We start from the raw sequence: 22,843 nt of genomic DNA, 5'->3' as shown, positions 1-22,843 counted from the left end.
GGGGTGCAGTTGCTTTAGGAGCTGTAGTGGCAGGAGTTTGTCCTCCTCTTTTGGTGCACTCACTAAACCAGTGAGATTTACTTTTGCAGTACTGGCACCACCTTTTTGACTGGCCTTCTTGAGTCTTCTTCTTCTGGGAAGCCTGACCCCCACCCTCTTTGGTTTGTTGGGGACCTGGTGAAGACTTCTGGTCATTTTGCTCATTCTTAACATTACCCTTCTGGTCTGCTTTCTTCTGACCACCCTGGTTCTGGTTCTGGTTCTGCTTGATCCTTGTCCTGACCCATTTGTCTGCCTTCTTTCCCAATTCTTGGGGAGAGGTCAGATCTGAATCAACAAGGTGCTGGTGCAGCAACTGGTTCTGACAATTGTTCAAAATTTGTTCTCTCATCATTAGATTATACAATCCTGTGTAATCTGTAACCTTGCTACCCAGCAACCAGCCCTCCAAAGCCTTAGTGGCACAATCCACAAAATCAGACCAGTCCTGAGACTGAGTTTTCTGGGTGTCTCTGAACAGCAACCTGTACTGCTCAGTGGTTAAACCAAACCCATCAACCAGTGTATTCTTCAGGACCTGGTAATTGTTAGCATCCTCCACTCTTGTAGTGAGGAGCTTATCTCTACCTTTACCATCAAAGGAGAGCCACAGTATAGCTGCCCACTGACTCTGGGGAATGCCCTGCACAGTGCAGGCCCTCTCCAGAGCAGCCATCCATTTCTGGATATCATCCCCTTGCTTAAAGGGGGGCACTATTTTAGTCAGGTGTTTAGTATCTAAACCCTTCTCTCTATCTCTTGGGAGATTGCTGCCACCAGTGGGAGCTAGCCCACTCATCTGCTGCTCTCTTGCCAGGGCAAGCTTCTCTTTGGCCAGGGCAATTTCTTCCCTTTCAATCCTCAGTTCAGCTTGTCTCATCCTAGCTTCATGCTCCCTTCTCTGAGGGGAAGTAAATCTCCTCTGTGGAGGATTCCTTCTCCCCTGAGAAGAGGCATTAGAGTGCAGAGATCTATTGGAGTCCCTAGAAAGAGATCTATCCCTCCTAACTCCAAGGTTAGGCCCACTTCGGGTCAGTACTGGGGGGCCCCCAGATCCTAGCCCAAGTAAGTCTAAGTTGGTCCTAGTTAGCCTTCTGACTACCTCAAGACCTTTGTCTACCTCATCCCCAGAGAGTACCTCCTGATCCTCCTCCTCAACTGCTGAATCAGTGTTGGGGAGATCTGGATCCCCAGAGGTTCCCTCTAAGGCTTGCATGTTCTCATGTAACTGAGAAAGCTTTCTGGCATCATATGTCTCTAAGAGACCTATCAGAAAGGGAGTGGTGGGGTTAGACCCCTGCTTCAGTTTTCTGGAGACACAGATTTGTCTCATCTCCTGGAAACTGAGAGCTGCATATCTTGAAGTGACCTGTGGAGGGTCAACACTGACCAGGGGAGTCTCAGTAGATTCTCCCTGGGTAGACATGCTTTTCTAGTGAGGTGTAAGTGGTGCACTTACCTACACTATATGTTTGCCTACTGATCCCTTGCTAGAGTTGTAGTTTAGGGTGTGCTAGGCCCTAGGAGCTACAACAGCTGGTTCAGTAGAACTCAGAGTATTCTAAGCTAAGTTATATGTACCTTTAGTACTTATGTGATCTTTCACAAGATATTCTTAGTGCATGTGTGGTAAAACAACAGCAAGCTCAAATCCCAACCGCTGCTCACCAATGTGAGAAGTTGGCCTGATGTGCAGTGCTCACTATTCTAGTGATCACTATATATCCGTCCAAACAACCCTTATTGATGATTGGTTGTAAGTCAACCTTATAGACCAGCTATCCTAGTAGCATGGATACGAGCAGTCTAAGGCTAAGACTCTAGAGGGCGTGTTAAGCCAGCTGTTTTACCATCACATTACCCCTTGAACACCCAGTGAAAGGACACCACACAAGTGTTATGAAAATAAACAATGTATTTATTAGAATCACAACAACCCTGTACTCTTTATGAGGACAGGGTGCTAAGCACACAACAAAACTCTTATGAAAATACTTAAGTTAGCACGTTATACACAAATGCCCGAGGGGCACGAAAAACCATATATTCTAAAAGTGGAATGCGAAATTACTAGCAGGTAAGTACAGTACTAATAGGCTTTGGAATCGCTAGGACTTGACTAGGGAATCGTTAGATTACTTCTAGGAGACCTAGGGGACTCGGGTGCAGAGTGTGCACTCTCACGCGGGATGCGGGACAAAGTCTATGGAGGCTAGTAAAGGCAAAGTTAGTGTTGACGGGCGAACCCGACCTGGTAGGAAGAAAACGACAGTGGATCCTGACCCTAGGATAGTGAGGCTATGCTGGGACACCGAAGTGCCGAAGTTACCTAGCCCAGGGGCTGCAGCTGCATAGGTCTGAAAAGACGTCGGGGATCTCGTTGCCGGACCAGGAGCCTGGAAGGAAGAAGTTGCTGGCAGGCGACCAGTGAAGGAAAGTTCGATGGATCCAAGCCTGGATCAAGGAAGAAGAAAACCTGAAAGCAGAGGGGACCAAGTTCTTGAATCACTAGCCAGTGATTAAGTGGGCACCAGGATGGCACCGGGCGAAGTCACCGCAGTCAGGTGAGTGGGCGCTGCTGGGCTCTGCAGTCTCTCGGACCAGGAGGCGTTGTCGGCGACCAGGATGGAGGTGCGAGCTGTCCCACGAAGGTTCTTGCTGTCGACGTCGCTGGACCCAGGATTGGGCAACAAGTCTTGGCAAATGCAAGGCCCACGCGGTGGACCTAAAATGGCGTCTTAGCCGGACCAGGAGGGTCCAGGGTACTTCTCCGATGGAGGGAAGCAAGGGCCAGTCTGGAGCAACCAGACTAGCAGCAGAAATGTCGTCGGGCGTCGTCAGGAAGGCCACAAGCCAGCGGGCTAGTAGCCAAACAACGCGGTGAGCAGTAAAAAGCAGAAGGGCCCCACGCAGATCGTGGAGATGCTGGGGGGCTGCTCTTCGGTGCTGGAGCTGCTCAGGGTGGGGGCTTCTCGGACCCCAAAGCACTCACCAGGAATTCACTCGGCGGGCTTGCTGTGCAGAAGTCGTGCAGTCTTGGCGATGGTCGGTCCCTCGAGGTCTCGTCGCACCCACGGTTCTCAGCTGTGCTGTAGAGGTGGGTAGAGGTCAGAGGTGCCAGGGAAGCCGGTTCTCGTCGAGCTGGGCAGTCGGATTCCGGAGGAAGGACTTGCAGCAGACCGCAGTGTTCTTAGATGGTGCCTGCGGATGCAGGGTGACTACTCCTTAGTCACAAGGGAGAAATCTTAGGAAGAAGTCTTGAGTTCCTTTCGCAGAAAGTAGTTTCAGGATTCAAAGATGATCTGATCTGGAAGGGGGCCAGTCTCTACCTTTATCCTGTAAAAAGGGGCTGGCACGCGACTAAGTCCTGCCCTATGGGTGGGACTAGGAGGGGGGTGGTTACACCCACTTCCTTGGCGGGCTTTTCCCCAGCACAGGGTCTGGAGTGACCCTGGAACTGGTTCCAGCCAGCCTATGCACAGTGAGCACCGGGGTGCCACGTGCAGTCACCTTCCTCTAAAGCCCTGCCTACCTACAATACACAAAACCCTGTCTGGGACGGTGCTGGCACCGCCCCTGGCAGGAAACCCTTTGTCCTTATCTCCTGCTCTGGGAGGACTCCCAGCAGCAGGAGGGCAGACTTGTGTCTCGGTGGCAGCATCCATTTTGTGGATGCTAAGGCTCTGTCTGACTTTTAACCGGGTTATAGGTTACATGCATGTCGTGTCCCTCTAGAAGGGTGGAATGCTAACCCCGTCGCCAGAATTGGCGAGGGGTTAGTATTCCAATTCGTATGACACCTTACTCGACATGTTTTGATAAAGCGATACCAGAGTTGGCACATAACCGCGAGGATTATAATGCACTTAAGAGTATATGGTATGCGATATCATGGAAACGGCTAAGGGATAGATCCCGAAAGCCGCAGACAGGCTCAGCTCATGCCAGAGCACCATCTCACACGATTCCAAGCACTCTGCCTTCAGGATTGTTAAGGCCTGCCATAGGAGTGACTGATAGGAGATCTGTGTGTCCATTTTAGGGTTAGATATAGGTATACTATATCTAAAGCAAAGGGTGAGTACACCACCTTGCCCCAGCTGTCGTGCAGCCAGTTGTGTCAGTTTTAGTTAGTCAATCCAGGGGTGGCACAATACATGCTTCAGCCCCTGGGAGACTTCTGGGTGCACCTCAGCCCTGAGTACAGGGACTTGGAGAGGGCCCAGTGCCAATTCAGTACCTGAGTACAATTTGGATAGAGAGAACAGCTAGGCTGTGGGTCTGATTAGCAGGCCCACAGCCAGGGAAAGTCGTAAACCAGTGCAGCAAAAAGCAAAAATCTGGGTGATCATAGGATTGCAGACCCTACTCTCCTACATGACCCCCCCCAAACTTTGGGACAATAAACTAACCTTGACCAGGTGAGTCTTCTTGCTCTAAGTGGAAATACCTGGAGAGCCCATCAGCATTGCTGTGATCAGTCCCAGGTCTATGCTCCACTGTAAAATCCATCCCCTGTAGGGAAATGGACCACCTAAGCAGTTTGGGGTTTTCACCCTTCATCTGATTTAGCCACAAGAGGGGCTTATGGTCTGTCTGAATGGTGAAGTGAGTGCCAAACAAGTAGGCCCTCAGCTTCTTCAGGGCCCAGACCACAGCAAAGGCCTCCCTCTCAATAGCTGACCAATTTTTCTCTCTGGGTGTCAACCTTCTACTAATGAAAGCAATAGGCTGATCATTACCATCAAAATTCAGTTGAGACAGAACAGCTCCCACACCCAACTCAGAAGCATCTGTTTGGACAATGAATGGCTTGGAGTAATCTGGACTCTTGAGGATAGGTGCTGTGCACATGGCCTGCTTTAGGTCATTGAATGCTTTCTGACAGCTTGCTGTCCACTGAACTTTCTTTGGCATCTTCTTGCTTGTCAGGTCATTAAGGGGGGTCACTATGGACCCATAATTTCTGACAAACTTCCTATAGTACCCAGTCAGGCCCAAGAAAGCTCGAACCTGAGTCTGGGTGATTGGAGGAGTCCAGTCCTTGATGGCCTGTATCTTACTCTCCAGTGGCTGAACCTGGCCTCCACCTACAAGGTGGCCCAGGTATACAACCTGTGACTGCCCTATCTGGCACTTTGTGGCCTTGATAGTGAGGCCTGCCTTTTGCAGGGCCTCCAACACTTTCCTCAGGTGGACCAGGTGATCCTCCCAGGTGGAGCTAAAGACAGCAATATCGTCAAGATAAGCTGCACAGAAGTCATCCAGCCCAGTGAGGACTTGATTCACCAACCTTTGGAAGGTGGCAGGTGCATTTTTCAGTCCAAAGGGCATTACCACAAATTGATAATGCCCTCCAGGGGTAGAAAATGCTGTTTTAGGTTTGGCTTCCTCAGCTAACCTGATTTGCCAATACCCAGCTGTCAAATCAAATGTGCTTAAGAAGTTGGCAGAAGCCAATCTATCTATAAGCTCATCTGCTCTTGGTATTGGGTGGGCATCAGTCTTAGTGACTGCATTGAGGCCTCTGTAGTCTACGCAAAACCTCATCTCTCTCTTACCACCCTGGGTGTGAGGCTTTGGCACTAGAACTACTGGGCTAGCCCAAGGGCTATCTGAGGGCTCAATGACTCCCAGTTCCAACATTTTCTGCACTTCAGTTTTGATGCAGTCTCTAACATGATCAGGCTGTCTGTAGATTTTACTCTTGACAGGCAGACTGTCTCCAGTGTCAACATCATGGGTACACCAATCAGTTTGGCTGGGTGTCAGAGAGAACATATGTCGAAAGGATTGCAGAACTTGCCTGCAATCCTGTTGCTGATGTTCAGTGAGGCTGCCACAAAAGACAACACCATCAACTGACCCATCATCAGGATTCTGAGTGAGCAGGTCTGGGAGAGGGTCACTCTCTTCCTCCTGTCCCTCATCTGTGGCCATGAGCAAGCTCATGTCCTTCCTGTCAACATATGCCTTGAGCCTGTTAACATGGAGCACTCTGAGAGGGCTCCTGGGAGTTCCAAGGTCCACCAAGTAGGTAACCTCTCCCTTTTGCTCAATGATGGTGTGGGGCCCAGACCATTTGTCTTTCAGAGCTGCTGGGGCCACTGGCTCCAGCACCCACACCTTCTGTCCTGGCTGGTACACAGTCAGTACAGCCTTTTGGTCATGCCAAGCTTTTTGAAGTTCCTGGCTGGCCTCAAGGTTTTTGGATGCCTTTTCCATATACTCAGCCATCCTGGAGCGGAGACCAAGTACATAGTCCACTATGTTGGTTGCAGGCTTTTTGAGAGGTCTCTCCCATCCTTCCTTCACCAAACACAGGGGTCCTCTTACAGGATGCCCATACAGAAGCTCAAAAGGGCTGTAGCCAACCCCCTTCTGTGGGACCTCTCTGTAAGCAAACAAGAGGCAGGGGATCAGGACATCCCATCTTCTCCTAAGAGGTTCAGGTAGTCCATGAATCATCCCTTTCAGGGTCCTGTTGAATCTCTCAACAAGCCCATTGCATTGTGGATGATAGGGGGTGGTGAACTTGTAGTTCACACCACACTCTTTCCACATGGCAGTCAGATATCCTGACATGAAGTTTGTACCTCTGTCAGAAACGACCTCCTTAGGGAAACCCACTCTGGAGAACACTCCAACTAGGGCTCTTGCCACTACAGGGGCTGTAGTGGTCCTAAGGGGAATAGCCTCAGGATACCTGGTGGCATGGTCCACCACCACCAGTATAAACTTGTGTCCTGATGCTGTCTGGGGTTCCATTGGACCAACAATGTCAATCCCCACTCTTTCAAAGGGAACCCCCACCACAGGTAGTGGTATGAGGGGGGCCTTTGTTGTGCCACCTGACTTACCACTGGCTTGGCAAGTGACACATGAGCGACAAAACTCCTTGGTATTCTCATTCATATGGGGCCAGTGAAAGTGTGAGACAAGCCTGTCCCAAGTCTTTGTCTGACCTAAATGACCTGCAAGGGGAATCTCATGGGCCAAGGTGAGAAGGAAACCTCTCAGAGACAAGGGGATGACCAGCCTCCTGGTTGCACCAGGCTTGGGGTCTCTTGACTCAGAGTACAGGAGTCCATCTTCCCAGTATACCCTGTGGGCACCTGTGGCATTCCCTGCAGCCTCAGCAGCAGCCTGCTGTCTGAGGGGTTCAAGGGAAGGGCAGCTCAACTGTTCCTTCCCCAGGTCTGCTCTGGAGGGTCCCCCTGAGCCCAGAAACTCAACTTGATCAAGTTCAAGCTCTTTAGGCTCAGTTTCCCTCAGCTCTTCTAGATCAGCCTCCTCAGAGACTTGATCCTCAACCTGGGGCAAGGGGGAAGGCAAAGCCTTACCCTTACTGCTCTTCTTCTTGGGAGGTGTCTGGTCCATAATTTCAGGATCCAGCACCTGTTCAGTGGGGCATCTTCTGGCCTGTGACCTAGTCACAGCAAGCACATGTGCTGGCAAGCCTAACATCTCCATGTGAGTCCTCTGCTCCACTTCTGACCATTGTGATGACTCCAAATCATTGCCCAACAAACAATCAACTGGGAGGTCTGAACTGACTACAACTTTCTTTTGTCCCTTCACTCCACCCCAGGAGAAAGCCACAATTGCCACACTATGACTAGTAGTGACATTGCTGGCATTGGTCACCAGGAAATCAGTACCTGGCATGATCTGTCCAGGGTCCACAAAGTTAGGTGTCACCATGGTGACACTGGCACAAGTGTCCCTATAGGCCTGAGCCATTTTGCCATTAATCAAAGGTGTCTGCCTGTATTTGCCCAAAGTATTGGGACTTATCTCAGGGGACATATCCATATCCCCTGTACAGACAAGGACAGCCTGAGTGAGTGTGCCAACTAAGTTGTCAGACCCCTCAGTACCCAAGGTTAACCCAACTAATGCCTTGGGAGGTACACTACCACTACTGACTGTACTAGGGGGTGCAGTTGCTTTAGGAGCTGTAGTGGCAGGAGTTTGTCCTCCTCTTTTGGTGCACTCACTAAACCAGTGAGATTTACTTTTGCAGTACTGGCACCACCTTTTTGACTGGCCTTCTTGAGTCTTCTTCTTCTGGGAAGCCTGACCCCCACCCTCTTTGGTTTGTTGGGGACCTGGTGAAGACTTCTGGTCATTTTGCTCATTCTTAACATTACCCTTCTGGTCTGCTTTCTTCTGACCACCCTGGTTCTGGTTCTGGTTCTGCTTGATCCTTGTCCTGACCCATTTGTCTGCCTTCTTTCCCAATTCTTGGGGAGAGGTCAGATCTGAATCAACAAGGTGCTGGTGCAGCAACTGGTTCTGACAATTGTTCAAAATTTGTTCTCTCATCATTAGATTATACAATCCTGTGTAATCTGTAACCTTGCTACCCAGCAACCAGCCCTCCAAAGCCTTAGTGGCACAATCCACAAAATCAGACCAGTCCTGAGACTGAGTTTTCTGGGTGTCTCTGAACAGCAACCTGTACTGCTCAGTGGTTAAACCAAACCCATCAACCAGTGTATTCTTCAGGACCTGGTAATTGTTAGCATCCTCCACTCTTGTAGTGAGGAGCTTATCTCTACCTTTACCATCAAAGGAGAGCCACAGTATAGCTGCCCACTGACTCTGGGGAATGCCCTGCACAGTGCAGGCCCTCTCCAGAGCAGCCATCCATTTCTGGATATCATCCCCTTGCTTAAAGGGGGGCACTATTTTAGTCAGGTGTTTAGTATCTAAACCCTTCTCTCTATCTCTTGGGAGATTGCTGCCACCAGTGGGAGCTAGCCCACTCATCTGCTGCTCTCTTGCCAGGGCAAGCTTCTCTTTGGCCAGGGCAATTTCTTCCCTTTCAATCCTCAGTTCAGCTTGTCTCATCCTAGCTTCATGCTCCCTTCTCTGAGGGGAAGTAAATCTCCTCTGTGGAGGATTCCTTCTCCCCTGAGAAGAGGCATTAGAGTGCAGAGATCTATTGGAGTCCCTAGAAAGAGATCTATCCCTCCTAACTCCAAGGTTAGGCCCACTTCGGGTCAGTACTGGGGGGCCCCCAGATCCTAGCCCAAGTAAGTCTAAGTTGGTCCTAGTTAGCCTTCTGACTACCTCAAGACCTTTGTCTACCTCATCCCCAGAGAGTACCTCCTGATCCTCCTCCTCAACTGCTGAATCAGTGTTGGGGAGATCTGGATCCCCAGAGGTTCCCTCTAAGGCTGGCATGTTCTCATGTAACTGAGAAAGCTTTCTGGCATCATATGTCTCTAAGAGACCTATCAGAAAGGGAGTGGTGGGGTTAGACCCCTGCTTCAGTTTTCTGGAGACACAGATTTGTCTCATCTCCTGGAAACTGAGAGCTGCATATCTTGAAGTGACCTGTGGAGGGTCAACACTGACCAGGGGAGTCTCAGTAGATTCTCCCTGGGTAGACATGCTTTTCTAGTGAGGTGTAAGTGGTGCACTTACCTACACTATATGTTTGCCTACTGATCCCTTGCTAGAGTTGTAGTTTAGGGTGTGCTAGGCCCTAGGAGCTACAACAGCTGGTTCAGTAGAACTCAGAGTATTCTAAGCTAAGTTATATGTACCTTTAGTACTTATGTGATCTTTCACAAGATATTCTTAGTGCATGTGTGGTAAAACAACAGCAAGCTCAAATCCCAACCGCTGCTCACCAATGTGAGAAGTTGGCCTGATGTGCAGTGCTCACTATTCTAGTGATCACTATATATCCGTCCAAACAACCCTTATTGATGATTGGTTGTAAGTCAACCTTATAGACCAGCTATCCTAGTAGCATGGATACGAGCAGTCTAAGGCTAAGACTCTAGAGGGCGTGTTAAGCCAGCTGTTTTACCATCACATTACCCCTTGAACACCCAGTGAAAGGACACCACACAAGTGTTATGAAAATAAACAATGTATTTATTAGAATCACAACAACCCTGTACTCTTTATGAGGACAGGGTGCTAAGCACACAACAAAACTCTTATGAAAATACTTAAGTTAGCACGTTATACACAAATGCCCGAGGGGCACGAAAAACCATATATTCTAAAAGTGGAATGCGAAATTACTAGCAGGTAAGTACAGTACTAATAGGCTTTGGAATCGCTAGGACTTGACTAGGGAATCGTTAGATTACTTCTAGGAGACCTAGGGGACTCGGGTGCAGAGTGTGCACTCTCACGCGGGATGCGGGACAAAGTCTATGGAGGCTAGTAAAGGCAAAGTTAGTGTTGACGGGCGAACCCGACCTGGTAGGAAGAAAACGACAGTGGATCCTGACCCTAGGATAGTGAGGCTATGCTGGGACACCGAAGTGCCGAAGTTACCTAGCCCAGGGGCTGCAGCTGCATAGGTCTGAAAAGACGTCGGGGATCTCGTTGCCGGACCAGGAGCCTGGAAGGAAGAAGTTGCTGGCAGGCGACCAGTGAAGGAAAGTTCGATGGATCCAAGCCTGGATCAAGGAAGAAGAAAACCTGAAAGCAGAGGGGACCAAGTTCTTGAATCACTAGCCAGTGATTAAGTGGGCACCAGGATGGCACCGGGCGAAGTCACCGCAGTCAGGTGAGTGGGCGCTGCTGGGCTCTGCAGTCTCTCGGACCAGGAGGCGTTGTCGGCGACCAGGATGGAGGTGCGAGCTGTCCCACGAAGGTTCTTGCTGTCGACGTCGCTGGACCCAGGATTGGGCAACAAGTCTTGGCAAATGCAAGGCCCACGCGGTGGACCTAAAATGGCGTCTTAGCCGGACCAGGAGGGTCCAGGGTACTTCTCCGATGGAGGGAAGCAAGGGCCAGTCTGGAGCAACCAGACTAGCAGCAGAAATGTCGTCGGGCGTCGTCAGGAAGGCCACAAGCCAGCGGGCTAGTAGCCAAACAACGCGGTGAGCAGTAAAAAGCAGAAGGGCCCCACGCAGATCGTGGAGATGCTGGGGGGCTGCTCTTCGGTGCTGGAGCTGCTCAGGGTGGGGGCTTCTCGGACCCCAAAGCACTCACCAGGAATTCACTCGGCGGGCTTGCTGTGCAGAAGTCGTGCAGTCTTGGCGATGGTCGGTCCCTCGAGGTCTCGTCGCACCCACGGTTCTCAGCTGTGCTGTAGAGGTGGGTAGAGGTCAGAGGTGCCAGGGAAGCCGGTTCTCGTCGAGCTGGGCAGTCGGATTCCGGAGGAAGGACTTGCAGCAGACCGCAGTGTTCTTAGATGGTGCCTGCGGATGCAGGGTGACTACTCCTTAGTCACAAGGGAGAAATCTTAGGAAGAAGTCTTGAGTTCCTTTCGCAGAAAGTAGTTTCAGGATTCAAAGATGATCTGATCTGGAAGGGGGCCAGTCTCTACCTTTATCCTGTAAAAAGGGGCTGGCACGCGACTAAGTCCTGCCCTATGGGTGGGACTAGGAGGGGGGTGGTTACACCCACTTCCTTGGCGGGCTTTTCCCCAGCACAGGGTCTGGAGTGACCCTGGAACTGGTTCCAGCCAGCCTATGCACAGTGAGCACCGGGGTGCCACGTGCAGTCACCTTCCTCTAAAGCCCTGCCTACCTACAATACACAAAACCCTGTCTGGGACGGTGCTGGCACCGCCCCTGGCAGGAAACCCTTTGTCCTTATCTCCTGCTCTGGGAGGACTCCCAGCAGCAGGAGGGCAGACTTGTGTCTCGGTGGCAGCATCCATTTTGTGGATGCTAAGGCTCTGTCTGACTTTTAACCGGGTTATAGGTTACATGCATGTCGTGTCCCTCTAGAAGGGTGGAATGCTAACCCCGTCGCCAGAATTGGCGAGGGGTTAGTATTCCAATTCGTATGACACCTTACTCGACATGTTTTGATAAAGCGATACCAGAGTTGGCACATAACCGCGAGGATTATAATGCACTTAAGAGTATATGGTATGCGATATCATGGAAACGGCTAAGGGATAGATCCCGAAAGCCGCAGACAGGCTCAGCTCATGCCAGAGCACCATCTCACACGATTCCAAGCACTCTGCCTTCAGGATTGTTAAGGCCTGCCATAGGAGTGACTGATAGGAGATCTGTGTGTCCATTTTAGGGTTAGATATAGGTATACTATATCTAAAGCAAAGGGTGAGTACACCACCTTGCCCCAGCTGTCGTGCAGCCAGTTGTGTCAGTTTTAGTTAGTCAATCCAGGGGTGGCACAATACATGCTTCAGCCCCTGGGAGACTTCTGGGTGCACCTCAGCCCTGAGTACAGGGACTTGGAGAGGGCCCAGTGCCAATTCAGTACCTGAGTACAATTTGGATAGAGAGAACAGCTAGGCTGTGGGTCTGATTAGCAGGCCCACAGCCAGGGAAAGTCGTAAACCAGTGCAGCAAAAAGCAAAAATCTGGGTGATCATAGGATTGCAGACCCTACTCTCCTACAGTCCATAAATCTGTAACTCATTTTGACAAGTATTTTGATTTGGCTTCAAGTATGACAAAAGTGACTAGTGATCACGTCACCCTGAACCTACAGTGCAGAGTGACACGGACTGCACTTTAAATTACAGTGCTACAGTGCTGAATGTCTATGCTCATTTTATTACAATTTCATAAGGTCACCTGTGAATCTACAAAAGGACACGAGGTTAACCTACGGTAACATACTGATAACATTTCTGTGTGCACCATAAGTGCATTGCCGTGCTAAGAAAAAAATGAAAAAGTAGCACCCTCGCTTTCCTCCGGACGTTGGAAGAACATTAACTTTTGGGACCTCACAAGCTCCTCTCTTTAAAAGGAAATCAACACAAAAGAGTTTTTTTTTAATTGTGCAGGAAAGACCATGTAGCTGCTTGGCAAATGTCTGCAATAGGGATTACCCCTAAAAATGGTATTTGCACGTGGAACATAGGTTTGGGTGAAGATTGGCACATGTATGACAGCCTTGTATACACCACAAAAGCCTTACTGGTAAGAGTAACTTTGAAATCGCTGTCTCTCACGGTGGATGTACAAATGCCACAAACAGTTGTTTTAATCAGTGTGTGTGAAGAGTGCTCTTCGATGTTTTGAGGCTCAGCGTAGAAAGAAGGTAGTTAGATTCTCTGATGAGGAATGGACAAAACCTTCTGTCAAAATGCTGGCGATGTACTCAGGGGCGGCTGGTGGAATTTGAAACTGGTGAGGCGTAAGCAGAGCGAATCAACGGTTAGTGTCACAACCGTGTTGGAAGAGGGAATTCCAATACTAGTCAACCACTCTCCACCAAGTATGAATAGTAAGCTTTAACCTAAAGTTTGTAACAGGGGGAATGAAAGATTGGGAGTGAGAGAGAGGAAACGGGCCAGAGTGAATGTCACAGCTCTCAGGCATTTTACTTGGTTCGGGATAGCATGCTTTCTTTAGGAGGACTTTAAATGCGCCAAGTACACCAATGATACTGCAAGTCTGACTATAACGACAAAGGTAGATGGTAAACAATAGAAGTGGTACCAGTATAGTGAGACGTAACAATTTCCAACCCTTTCGCTTTTACCTGATGGTCTGTAAGGGGAAGCCAATAACAAACCCAGGAGGTACACAGTTACCTTTCCTGAGGATTAACTTTTACTGCGTTGTTGTCCTGTGGGTCCTGCTGCACCGATATCGCTGTTTATGACTTTATCTCATTTTTTGTGAAACAGTAATTCAGGATTCCATGATGCTGCTGCATTGCTGGGGTTTAACACCTTCTTAGTGGTGTGTACTGATATGCTCAACTGCAGCTGCTTCTATCCTTACACTCTCCGCAACACCCATGCCAATGCCCAGCGCCCGTTCTACGCTGCCTTCTAATCCCATGCATTTGGCGATCTATAAATCTGCCAAAACAATGTATATATTAAGATTTTTATTTGCCACATGGGCCGAGCTATTAAGGACTCTGAGGAAAACTGAGGTGCTCTGTGACCTTGTTAAGATTACGAAGCACTGTATAGAGTAAATGATGCATATGGAGTGGCTACTTACTCAATAACTGAAAAGTGACAAAGGCCACACTAGAGGAATGGAAAGTGCTTTATAAAAAGCAATACAATACAATGCGCTTTCCATCGCTGAGTACAACCATCTCCATGTGAGTCTAAGATTCCATTGATATGAAACCCAACAGTTTGAGGTGAACCGAAGCAGTTAATGAAGTGAAAACACATTGGAAGCATTTCAGCAAATATTTGGAAATTTGTGTTATTAGAGACAGAGGTCTTTATAATGCACAGGAGGTAGCATCCTTTTCCGCTGTATATTTCAGTGTGATTACGGCAACAAGCACAGTGTCTGCCTGCTTCGCCTTTTCCACTGCTTCAGAGAGTGAATGTTTTCAAAATCTTTAGCAGTTCAGAACAGTTTACTTCTGAAGCTTTATTTGTGAATAAGTCTTGCTGGGCTCTGTTAATTGTCAACTTAAAATGCCTCGTGTTTTTATACAGATGCTTTAGTTTTAGCCAGTCGTGGGGGGGTGAAGGGGGGGGGGTGAAGGGGGGGGGGTGATGTTGCACGCGGGGTGCGATGTCACGTGGGGGGATGTCGCCCGGGGGGCGATGTCACACGGGGGGATGTCGCACGGGGGGCGATGTCACACGGGGGGATGTCGCACGGGGGCGGGGAATTAAATATAAAACAAAACTTACCTCACCGCGGGTCCGCGCCACCTCTTCTCCCCTTGGCGCCTTCACGTCCGCACTGGAGTGGACTGGCAGCCCCTCTCGTCCAATCCTGGCCCTGCCAGCAGCGCCAGGATTGGCTTAGGGCATGGCTACTACTCGCCCGCAGCACGCCCATCAGGAGACCGAGGGGCTCCTAATGGGCGTGCGCAAACCAGTCCAAACACAAGTGCGCATGAGTGGGCACGGGCTAGAAATTCGCCCTCCGTCCCCACTCATGCACACTTGAGTTGTGCTGCTGCCTGTTGCACCCCACTGGTCTGACAATCATGTCAGTCAACATGACGCCAGACCGCCCACCCCCTTCAGACTCTGAAGGGGTGGGCGGTCCGACGTCATGCTGACTGACATGATTGTCAGTTCTCCCTCGGCATCTCTGAACTTAAGTAAATTGATTCAGTTTACTTAAGTTCAGAGACGCCGAGGGAGCTGCGGGCGGGGGGGGGCTATCCCCCCACGCACCAATGGATGCACCACACCTGGATGTACTCTGTCCTTATACAGAATCTATTGCAAAGGCTTACCCAACACAAATAAGTGATAGCCAACAGAAAAATCACCTTCCACGATAGCTCCCTGAAACCACAAGAATACATTGATTCACTGCAGAGCCCATAAGTTCGGTAATATTAGCACATGAATCACATCAAGGCACAAGAGTGTTCTGAAGTGATGGTTGTACATTATAGACTTTCTAAAAAGCTCTTATTAAATTGACTTTTAAAAATAGTCATGCACGCTCTAATTCCAAACTATGGTGCTAGGTGAAGGTTTATTGATGGGTAATCTAAACTTGATTTATTGAACCATATATGCATCTTTTATATGGTCATGAATATTTGCATAAAGGAAGCCAAAGCTGTGAGAAAGGTAATGACTGTCAAATCTTCAATTAGCTACGTAGCTCACCCATGTAGTGGGGAAGCTTGCTTCCTTAATGAAGTTCATACATTTCCAAGAGAATTTCAGGTATCAAAACGCTATCAACTGGAGTGCCATATCGCTGAATTTACTGAGCGAGCATTGCCCAACGAAAGGACGACTCTTCCTAGTAGCTACTGAGAAACCATGAACTTAGTATATAGGCGAAGTGTGTCAAGTGTTTAGTTAAGAGGACTCCAGTTAGAAGGAAAAAGCCACTAAGGGCAGAAAAAATCCTTCTTGGTAATATGAATAATTCTTAAATGAAGATGGTGAATATTACAGGAGTTGAAAGCAAGGCACAAAAACACCCTGTAACATGGTTCACAAAAATGCACCCACAGATCTTCAGAACTAGAGTTCCAAGCAGAAATCCATCTCAAAATGAGAGCACAAATCAGGGTCATTAAGACTTACAGGTGTGCAAAGAATAAGATCATTTTGCAGCACTTTTTGCTGAGGTAAGAAAAGGAAAGAAACCACTGGTGCAGTTCTCTTCAGGTAACCGACTATCAGAAGGGAACTCCATAATGATCACTTAGAGAGAAATGATATGTGATCTGTGCGTCAATCAGGGGTAGAAACAATTCAATCACCGTAATGGGAAATCAAATTTTTTAGTTAAGTGATATGTAGGAATAGGATCCACACAGACATGGTTAACATTTGTAAAGATAAACAAGATAGGAAGTTCTATTGATAAGGCCTAATATTAGGGCGATTTGTTTAAGTTGTCTATGTACAGACTGGAATAGTTTCAATGTGTTTCTTTGAAGGAAACGGTATAATTTTCCAATATTTTTTTTTATTCTCTAGTCTACAGGATCCCAACTTGAAAATTACATGGATTCTAGGTCTAAGTAGAAAAATCAAACTGATGAGTCCTGAATCTTCTCTAGCAAAGGTACATAAACTTTGCAATAGTAGACTCCACAGATTTCGAAGGCTTAAAGAAGGTGCACTAAATATTTCTCTGCGCTGACCTTAACATCGGCCATCGTTATAGTCTTCATGAGATGATCTATGTTTAGGGAATTAGATGGAGGCTACAATCGTTCATGCTGAAGGCTGAGATTCATACAACTGTGAAGGAAACAAGTCAAGCAGGGGAAAACTCTGAAGAGACATATGCTAATATTCCATACCTGGTTCCAGTTTTATGATCTTCACCGCCGACATCTCCCCCGTCCTGGTGATTCGAGCCTGAAAACAACAGAATTGACAGGATGAGTGAGTGACCTGAGTTTTAACATGATTCCAATTCTGCAACCAAGGGCACTGAAAGGCTCATGCTTATCCTAGCTGCAAGGGAATTCCAGGTGAGTAACCAATGAAAGAAGCGGGAAGTCATTGCGGCATTAGTGGCTCCACAAATCAATCTAGTGAGGTCCTAAAAAACCCTAGCGCTTGGAGTCACAGCTGTCCTGCAACAACACTACATACTGCCACTGGTCCATTACTGCATGAAGTGGGTGATGCCTGCCTGGCAGCGACACTACTATCCTCTACTGTCCATGCTTGGAGATCACTGCAGTCTCATCCACATACAATATGAAGGAAGTGTGAACACTGCAGGGCAACAAAGCATGCTGAACTACCCTACAAAATCAGTTGCTTGGGTGAGGATCCGTGCATTGAAGCAAAAGCAGTAGGTAGTCTCAGTCACAACTAATTAGGACATTTTTGTCTGCTGCAGAACCTCTCCTGCAGGGGCATGGTGAATGGTCCATTCTCAGGAGGCGTTTCCTACAGCAAACGTGTTTTCCAACTTTTTAGCCCTGGCTTGAGAGCACAGCTGTTTGCATGACATACTGTTATCAATTCTTTAACATTTACATAGAGTGGACTTTGCCTCCACCACTCTTGCTAATAGCTATTTGGTGCATCGTTTCTTCTCGCGGGAAGTGCTTCGATTTAGATGCGTGAGATGCTATTTTACTTTTAAAGAGAGCACAATTTTTGAGCTGTTTGTCACATTTAATTTTTTTGCTCTCATGTACATTCTATAGAGTAAACAATCATTTTTTACTACCTTTAGCCAAGCATGGGCAACGCCAACAAGCAAGGTTTCATTGTGATAAACAGCATTTGTGAATGACTGTGTCTAAATCCACTGTATCCACAAGCCAGATCTATTGGCTTTGTCAATGCCTGTTATTGAGGTCACCCAATTTTCGTTTAGTAACCCAAGTATGTCAGTGTAACCTGCTACCTGCATTTTTATTATAGCGTTTTATCATATTATAAGTTGGGTTTATATGGCGCTTCATACCTTTCGCGAGGTACCAAAGCACATTTGCAGATGGGTTGCATGTTATTACATGAGAGTAGTTTAGGTAAAAGAGCATGTGTCTGTCAAGTGGCCTACATCATTAGTGAAAACCCCAGAGATGTGCTCTTATCATGTTTTATTGTCCCTACCTTGGCATGGACTGAAGTGTAGGGCAGTGAGAGTTAGGGCGCTTAAACATTAGATATTAGTGTATGGATAGATAGAGTCTATCGGTATAGTGTGGTCTATGTTGAAATGTTTGATGTCATGAAGGTATGGGGGAGATCCATCCAACTGTGTTGCAGCAAGTGTGTAGCTTTGCATATCTCTGGGTAGGAGAAAAGAGTGCGAGAGTGGACACGGTCAAGCATGTTGTTACCTACTTTCTGTGGAGCGATTTCTATCATACATTTTAAGCAATACTGGATACAGAACAAGGAAAGGCCAAAGGTAAAGGGTACTTCTCTTCGAAGGTGCAATTTTCCACTGGCTATTGTATATGATTGGGAGCCCACACCGAAGAGGCCGAAGAGCGACACACAGAAATGGCCATTATCCAGCCAGATACTGCATATGCTACGAAGAGTCCATCCAGGAAGAGAAGGGAAGAAGGCAAAGGAATGGGCATTTTAGACCCAGACAATATATATGCTCTAATGGGTCCATCACCGAGTGACAGAAGTGCAACAATCAAACATCTAGCTAAGGTATATGTCTGAAGAATTCACTTAGGTGCGGCATCGAGCAACCTGAACACGCCATTGTACAACTAGCCACGGTACTTGTTCTAAGGGTTCCACCTAGGTGATGATTGGAGCAACTGATAGGAATGGGAATTAAACATATTGCCATGTTATATGCCCTAGGAGTCACCCCAAGCGCAACAGTGAGTAACCCATAAGTACACAATTTGTACCGTGAAATCCATCCAGGGACCGCAGTTATATGTGACCAATCCTAAATTGTGCTCTATCCTTAGATTTATGTTTTTTCAGTTACGAATAACAACCTTCTGCAACTTTAAATTGAAAAGAGAGTTGGCAATTCCCACTACTGAAAAAAGGACACATGACACTTATGGTACAACCTTAGGGGAAACGAGAAACTAGGAAGTGCAATAAAATAAGGAATGTATATGAATGTAGAAAGGGGATGGACTTTAATATATGCTAAAAGTTACTCAGATATGTGAGGCACAGAACAAGAGAGAAAGATAAGTTCCACTGCTCTCAAGTTGCCACACTGACAGAAAAACACATTGCTCAAGAAAGAGGAAAAACACAAGCTACGCAATTTGAAACTGCAGTTGAGGAAGCAGGGAGGGATTACAGCCAGATGATACCGACAGTACATGAGATACTAAAGAAGGAGAAGCTGAAGGTGCTATGACTCAATATAAAATCATGACTTCCAGAAAAGGGGGCGGGTGGAGGATATAGTCATCAATAAAGAATGAGGTCTGGGTCAAAGCACAATGACTTTCAATCTGCTGTCAAACAAAAGATGAGCTCTTGTGGTGAAATACCTAACTGAGAGAAGGTGTCATCTAAGAGATTGACAATAAGAATTGTTAAACCCTCTGGTAGCATTCTCCAAACTTAAGATTGATCTGGAAATAGGGTCCTGTAAAAAATTAAAGGTGACATTCAAGAATAAGCAAAAGTAGGTCTAGGAGCCATGGGCAGAAATAAGGAATTCCCTATGATCAAATAAAAGCGCGCAGACTTGTCAAGTGTTGATTTTACGGAGATAGGTTATATCCAAGAATGGGGCGAGAAATCCTACTAGTAAAAAAGTTGGTGGAAACAACTATGATGCAGAGAAACCATTAAAAGAATTGGTCTATGTGAGGCAAATAGTATGATTATATGAAAGCAAGTTTCACTATGTTTTCAGAAGATATTACTTAATGTGATGCAGCAATACCTTCAAGGCTACCACATTTTGCGTTCCACTGAGCGTTGGGAGCTGAATGGAAACTTTGTCGCAAAAATAAGAATGATAGAAATAAGACACCGAGGGTTCAAGATAAATGTAAGTTGTGCAGTGGAAAAATATCTCTCTTTGGAGAGAACTGAATGAAAAAGCGAGCAGCAAAACGTTCAACATGTACGCGCTCCTTCAAATTGGTGGGATACCGATTTCCTGGCCTTCTACCCTCCACAGAGAGCAACCAGGACCAGAGAGATATATGGACTGTTTATAATACACCAGGGAGCACATGCATCAAGGTAAATACCGACCGCAAACGGGCCAATTCGCAGAATCGGGCCCTTTGCAACCAGTATTCAGCCAATTGGGATGCATCAACCCATTCGCAATACAGGTAATCGCAAATTTTGCGATTACATAAATTGCAAATGCTATTAGGGAATCGCAAATTGCGATTCTCTATTTGGGATGCATCATGCCTTTCCTAAATGCGACTTCGCAGTTAGGAAACGCTAATTACCATCAACTGCAAGTTGATGTTAATTTGCAAAAACTTTGACAAATGCACAAAAGTGCATTTTTCAAAGTGCAATGTGGCGTATATGTGTGAGCCACATGTACACACATGACATTTTTGGGGGTGCCGCAGGGTGGCCTTTAGGCTCCCTAGCACCCTTCAAATTGCATTTGCAATTTGCGAGTACCTATTTGGTAGTCGCAAATTGCGAATGACTTCCCATTCATCATAGGAATGAATGGAAAGGCATTTCTTAATAGCGACTCGCAATTTGCGAGTCGCTATTAAGGAATTTGTAGGAATTGCAATTTCTTTTGCGATTCCTACATGCATAAGGAATTGCGATTCCTTAATAGCGATTTCCTAAAAATCGCTATTTTGGAATCGCAATTCCATACTTTGATGCATGGGGCCCCAAATCTGGTAAAGACAAGAGAAGTGGATTAAAATAAACAAGGTATAGTAAAATGAGAAGAAGCACAGCAACACCAGATCAATTAATTTAACCAGCTGTGAATTAGCATAAGGTAGTGTTGAAACAGTCCATCATGGATTGTACATATCGCGTTGTTACCTTATTATGGGAGTTGTTTAAATAGATAGACTTTAAGGAATTTCCTGAAAGCCATAAGTGGTGTTAATGCCCTTATGTGTGAAGGGGATGGGTTCCAGCCAGAGATCTCCATCTCTTCTATCCCAAAAGCCCTTCAATTAGCTAAATAAGGCTACTACCAGTCGTTCATCTTCAAAATTACCTTTTATGAGTGGTCTAGCACTTTTCGGTTGATCCCATGTTCTTCTTGCCCACACTCATTATCATATCTCCTGCCAAAATAGATACCTATGCCACTTTCCTCAAAGACAAGATAAAAACACTTAGGCCAGCTCCATCAGCACTACTTGAGACCACCATAACCCAGTCCACAACACCTTAATTCTGCCTGCTGCACGATCTAGCATGGTCTCCTCCTGTTCATTGCATTCTCTATCATTCGCTATCCTCTCCCAACACCCGGTGCCACCTAACCTGCTGGTCAAAGTCCTAGAGTTAACTTCATGAAAAAAACAGTACCATAAATAAATACTGTAGTAAAATATGTACACCATAACCCTGTGTAATAAAATATGGAGGTGTACACATACTTCATTTAGAAATGCACAATTGTAAGGGTTAAGAAATATATTTTTTATTCAAATATACCCCTTGGATGGACCTACCCTTATTCTAACTCCAACCACTAATTTCAATCCTAATACTAAACAGTGAATCCTTACCGTAACTACATGCTCAACCCAACCCTAACTCTAACAATTAATCCCATCCCTTCCTCTAACTCGCTCTTAAATGTAACCCTGATTTCAAACCTCAGCCTTACCTCATTCCTTACAAGGGGGAAGGAGTACTTCCAAGAAGTTAGCACCACTTATCCTATTGCATTCTGAATTACTCTCCTTTCACACTAACTGTAGCCTTCAAAACCATTGTTCTAGTCCTTAACCTTATTCCATCTATCACGGGCTGGGGTGCAGTAGTGTCCGGAGTTTGTAGTATGACCCTGTAATTGGAGGTTGAAGATGAGATTGGGGTCTCGGACATTCCTGAGACATGTTATGATCCCACCCAGAACGAGATCAAGACCGGACGACTCCGCGTTGTGTTTATGAGGTCTCCTCCTTGAGTAGAGCAGCATAGGCATAGCAAAGAGGTGAATACCCCCATTTGCCATAACATGACTGAGGTAGACCCTATGTAGGTATCTGAAATGTGCAAGTCAGTATTGGGCAGCAATGGCTGAGTCTCTTGGGGAGCCTAGGGCTTCTTGCCAGTCGTTGTTGTCCAACTGTCCCAGATGCTCTACCCATGCCTTGCGCAGTGTGTAAAATGTGTCAGGGGTGTGCATAACTAGTGCTTTCTATATGAATGATAGTTTATGTCTTCGGTGATGTTAGTAGTACTCGGGCTTCCAGTGAGCTGAATTATGGGAGCTCCGTGAAGTTGGAGACATAGAGCATGAGGGCATCTCTGATCTGAAGAAAGCGATAAAACTAAATCTTTTGTAGCCTGTATTTCTCTTGTAGGTCCACAAAGGATTTAACAGTGTTCCACGTCATCATGTCCCCAGGGTGGAGATATCAATAAGATCTCAGTTGTCAAAACCCTCTAGCGCTATTACCTGCTGAAGTCAGCTCCCAGGCCACAGCAGCGGTTCTCTCATCAGCTGTTCGGCCCAACCCAATGCTTTAAGGGAGTCACGCCACACCCGGTATACTACCTTTGTCGCAGGTGAGAGTGCAGGAGAAATTTGTCCTCCATATAGGGCATGTTCTATCAGGGTTCCTTGCATCACCCTGTGTTCCGAGGAGTATGAAGGTTAATTTGCACCTCCGAACCACCACTCAAAGAACCATCACGAGTGCTGCTCTGCAGTAGGAGAAAATGTTGGGGGTAGCTAAATCCCCCATCAGAGGTGGCCTTGAAGCATTTGGCAAGCGTGACCCAGGGTGCCAGTCTGTTCCAGAGGAAGCTGCGCATTGTCATGTTGAGATG

The 22,843-nt window shown here is 47.0% G+C and overlaps 1 protein-coding gene across 2 annotated transcripts in view; it reads right to left on the bottom strand.

Annotated features, from left to right (window-relative positions):
• MAP4K2 (mitogen-activated protein kinase kinase kinase kinase 2) overlaps window positions 1-22,843 on the bottom strand; it is a 365,575-nt gene that overhangs the window by 262,557 nt on the left and 80,175 nt on the right. For both annotated transcript variants that reach the window (XM_078660469.1, XM_078660470.1), the window contains exon 2: window positions 16,720-16,777. In XM_078660469.1, the coding sequence (XP_078516595.1) occupies window positions 16,720-16,777 (58 nt within the window). The remainder of the gene's footprint in view (window positions 1-16,719; window positions 16,778-22,843) is intronic.

Source organism: Lissotriton helveticus, chromosome 9 (assembly GCF_964261635.1).
Source record: "Lissotriton helveticus chromosome 9, aLisHel1.1, whole genome shotgun sequence".
NCBI lineage: Eukaryota > Metazoa > Chordata > Amphibia > Caudata > Salamandridae > Lissotriton > Lissotriton helveticus.
This window is presented reverse-complemented; position numbering and strand designations above follow the sequence as displayed.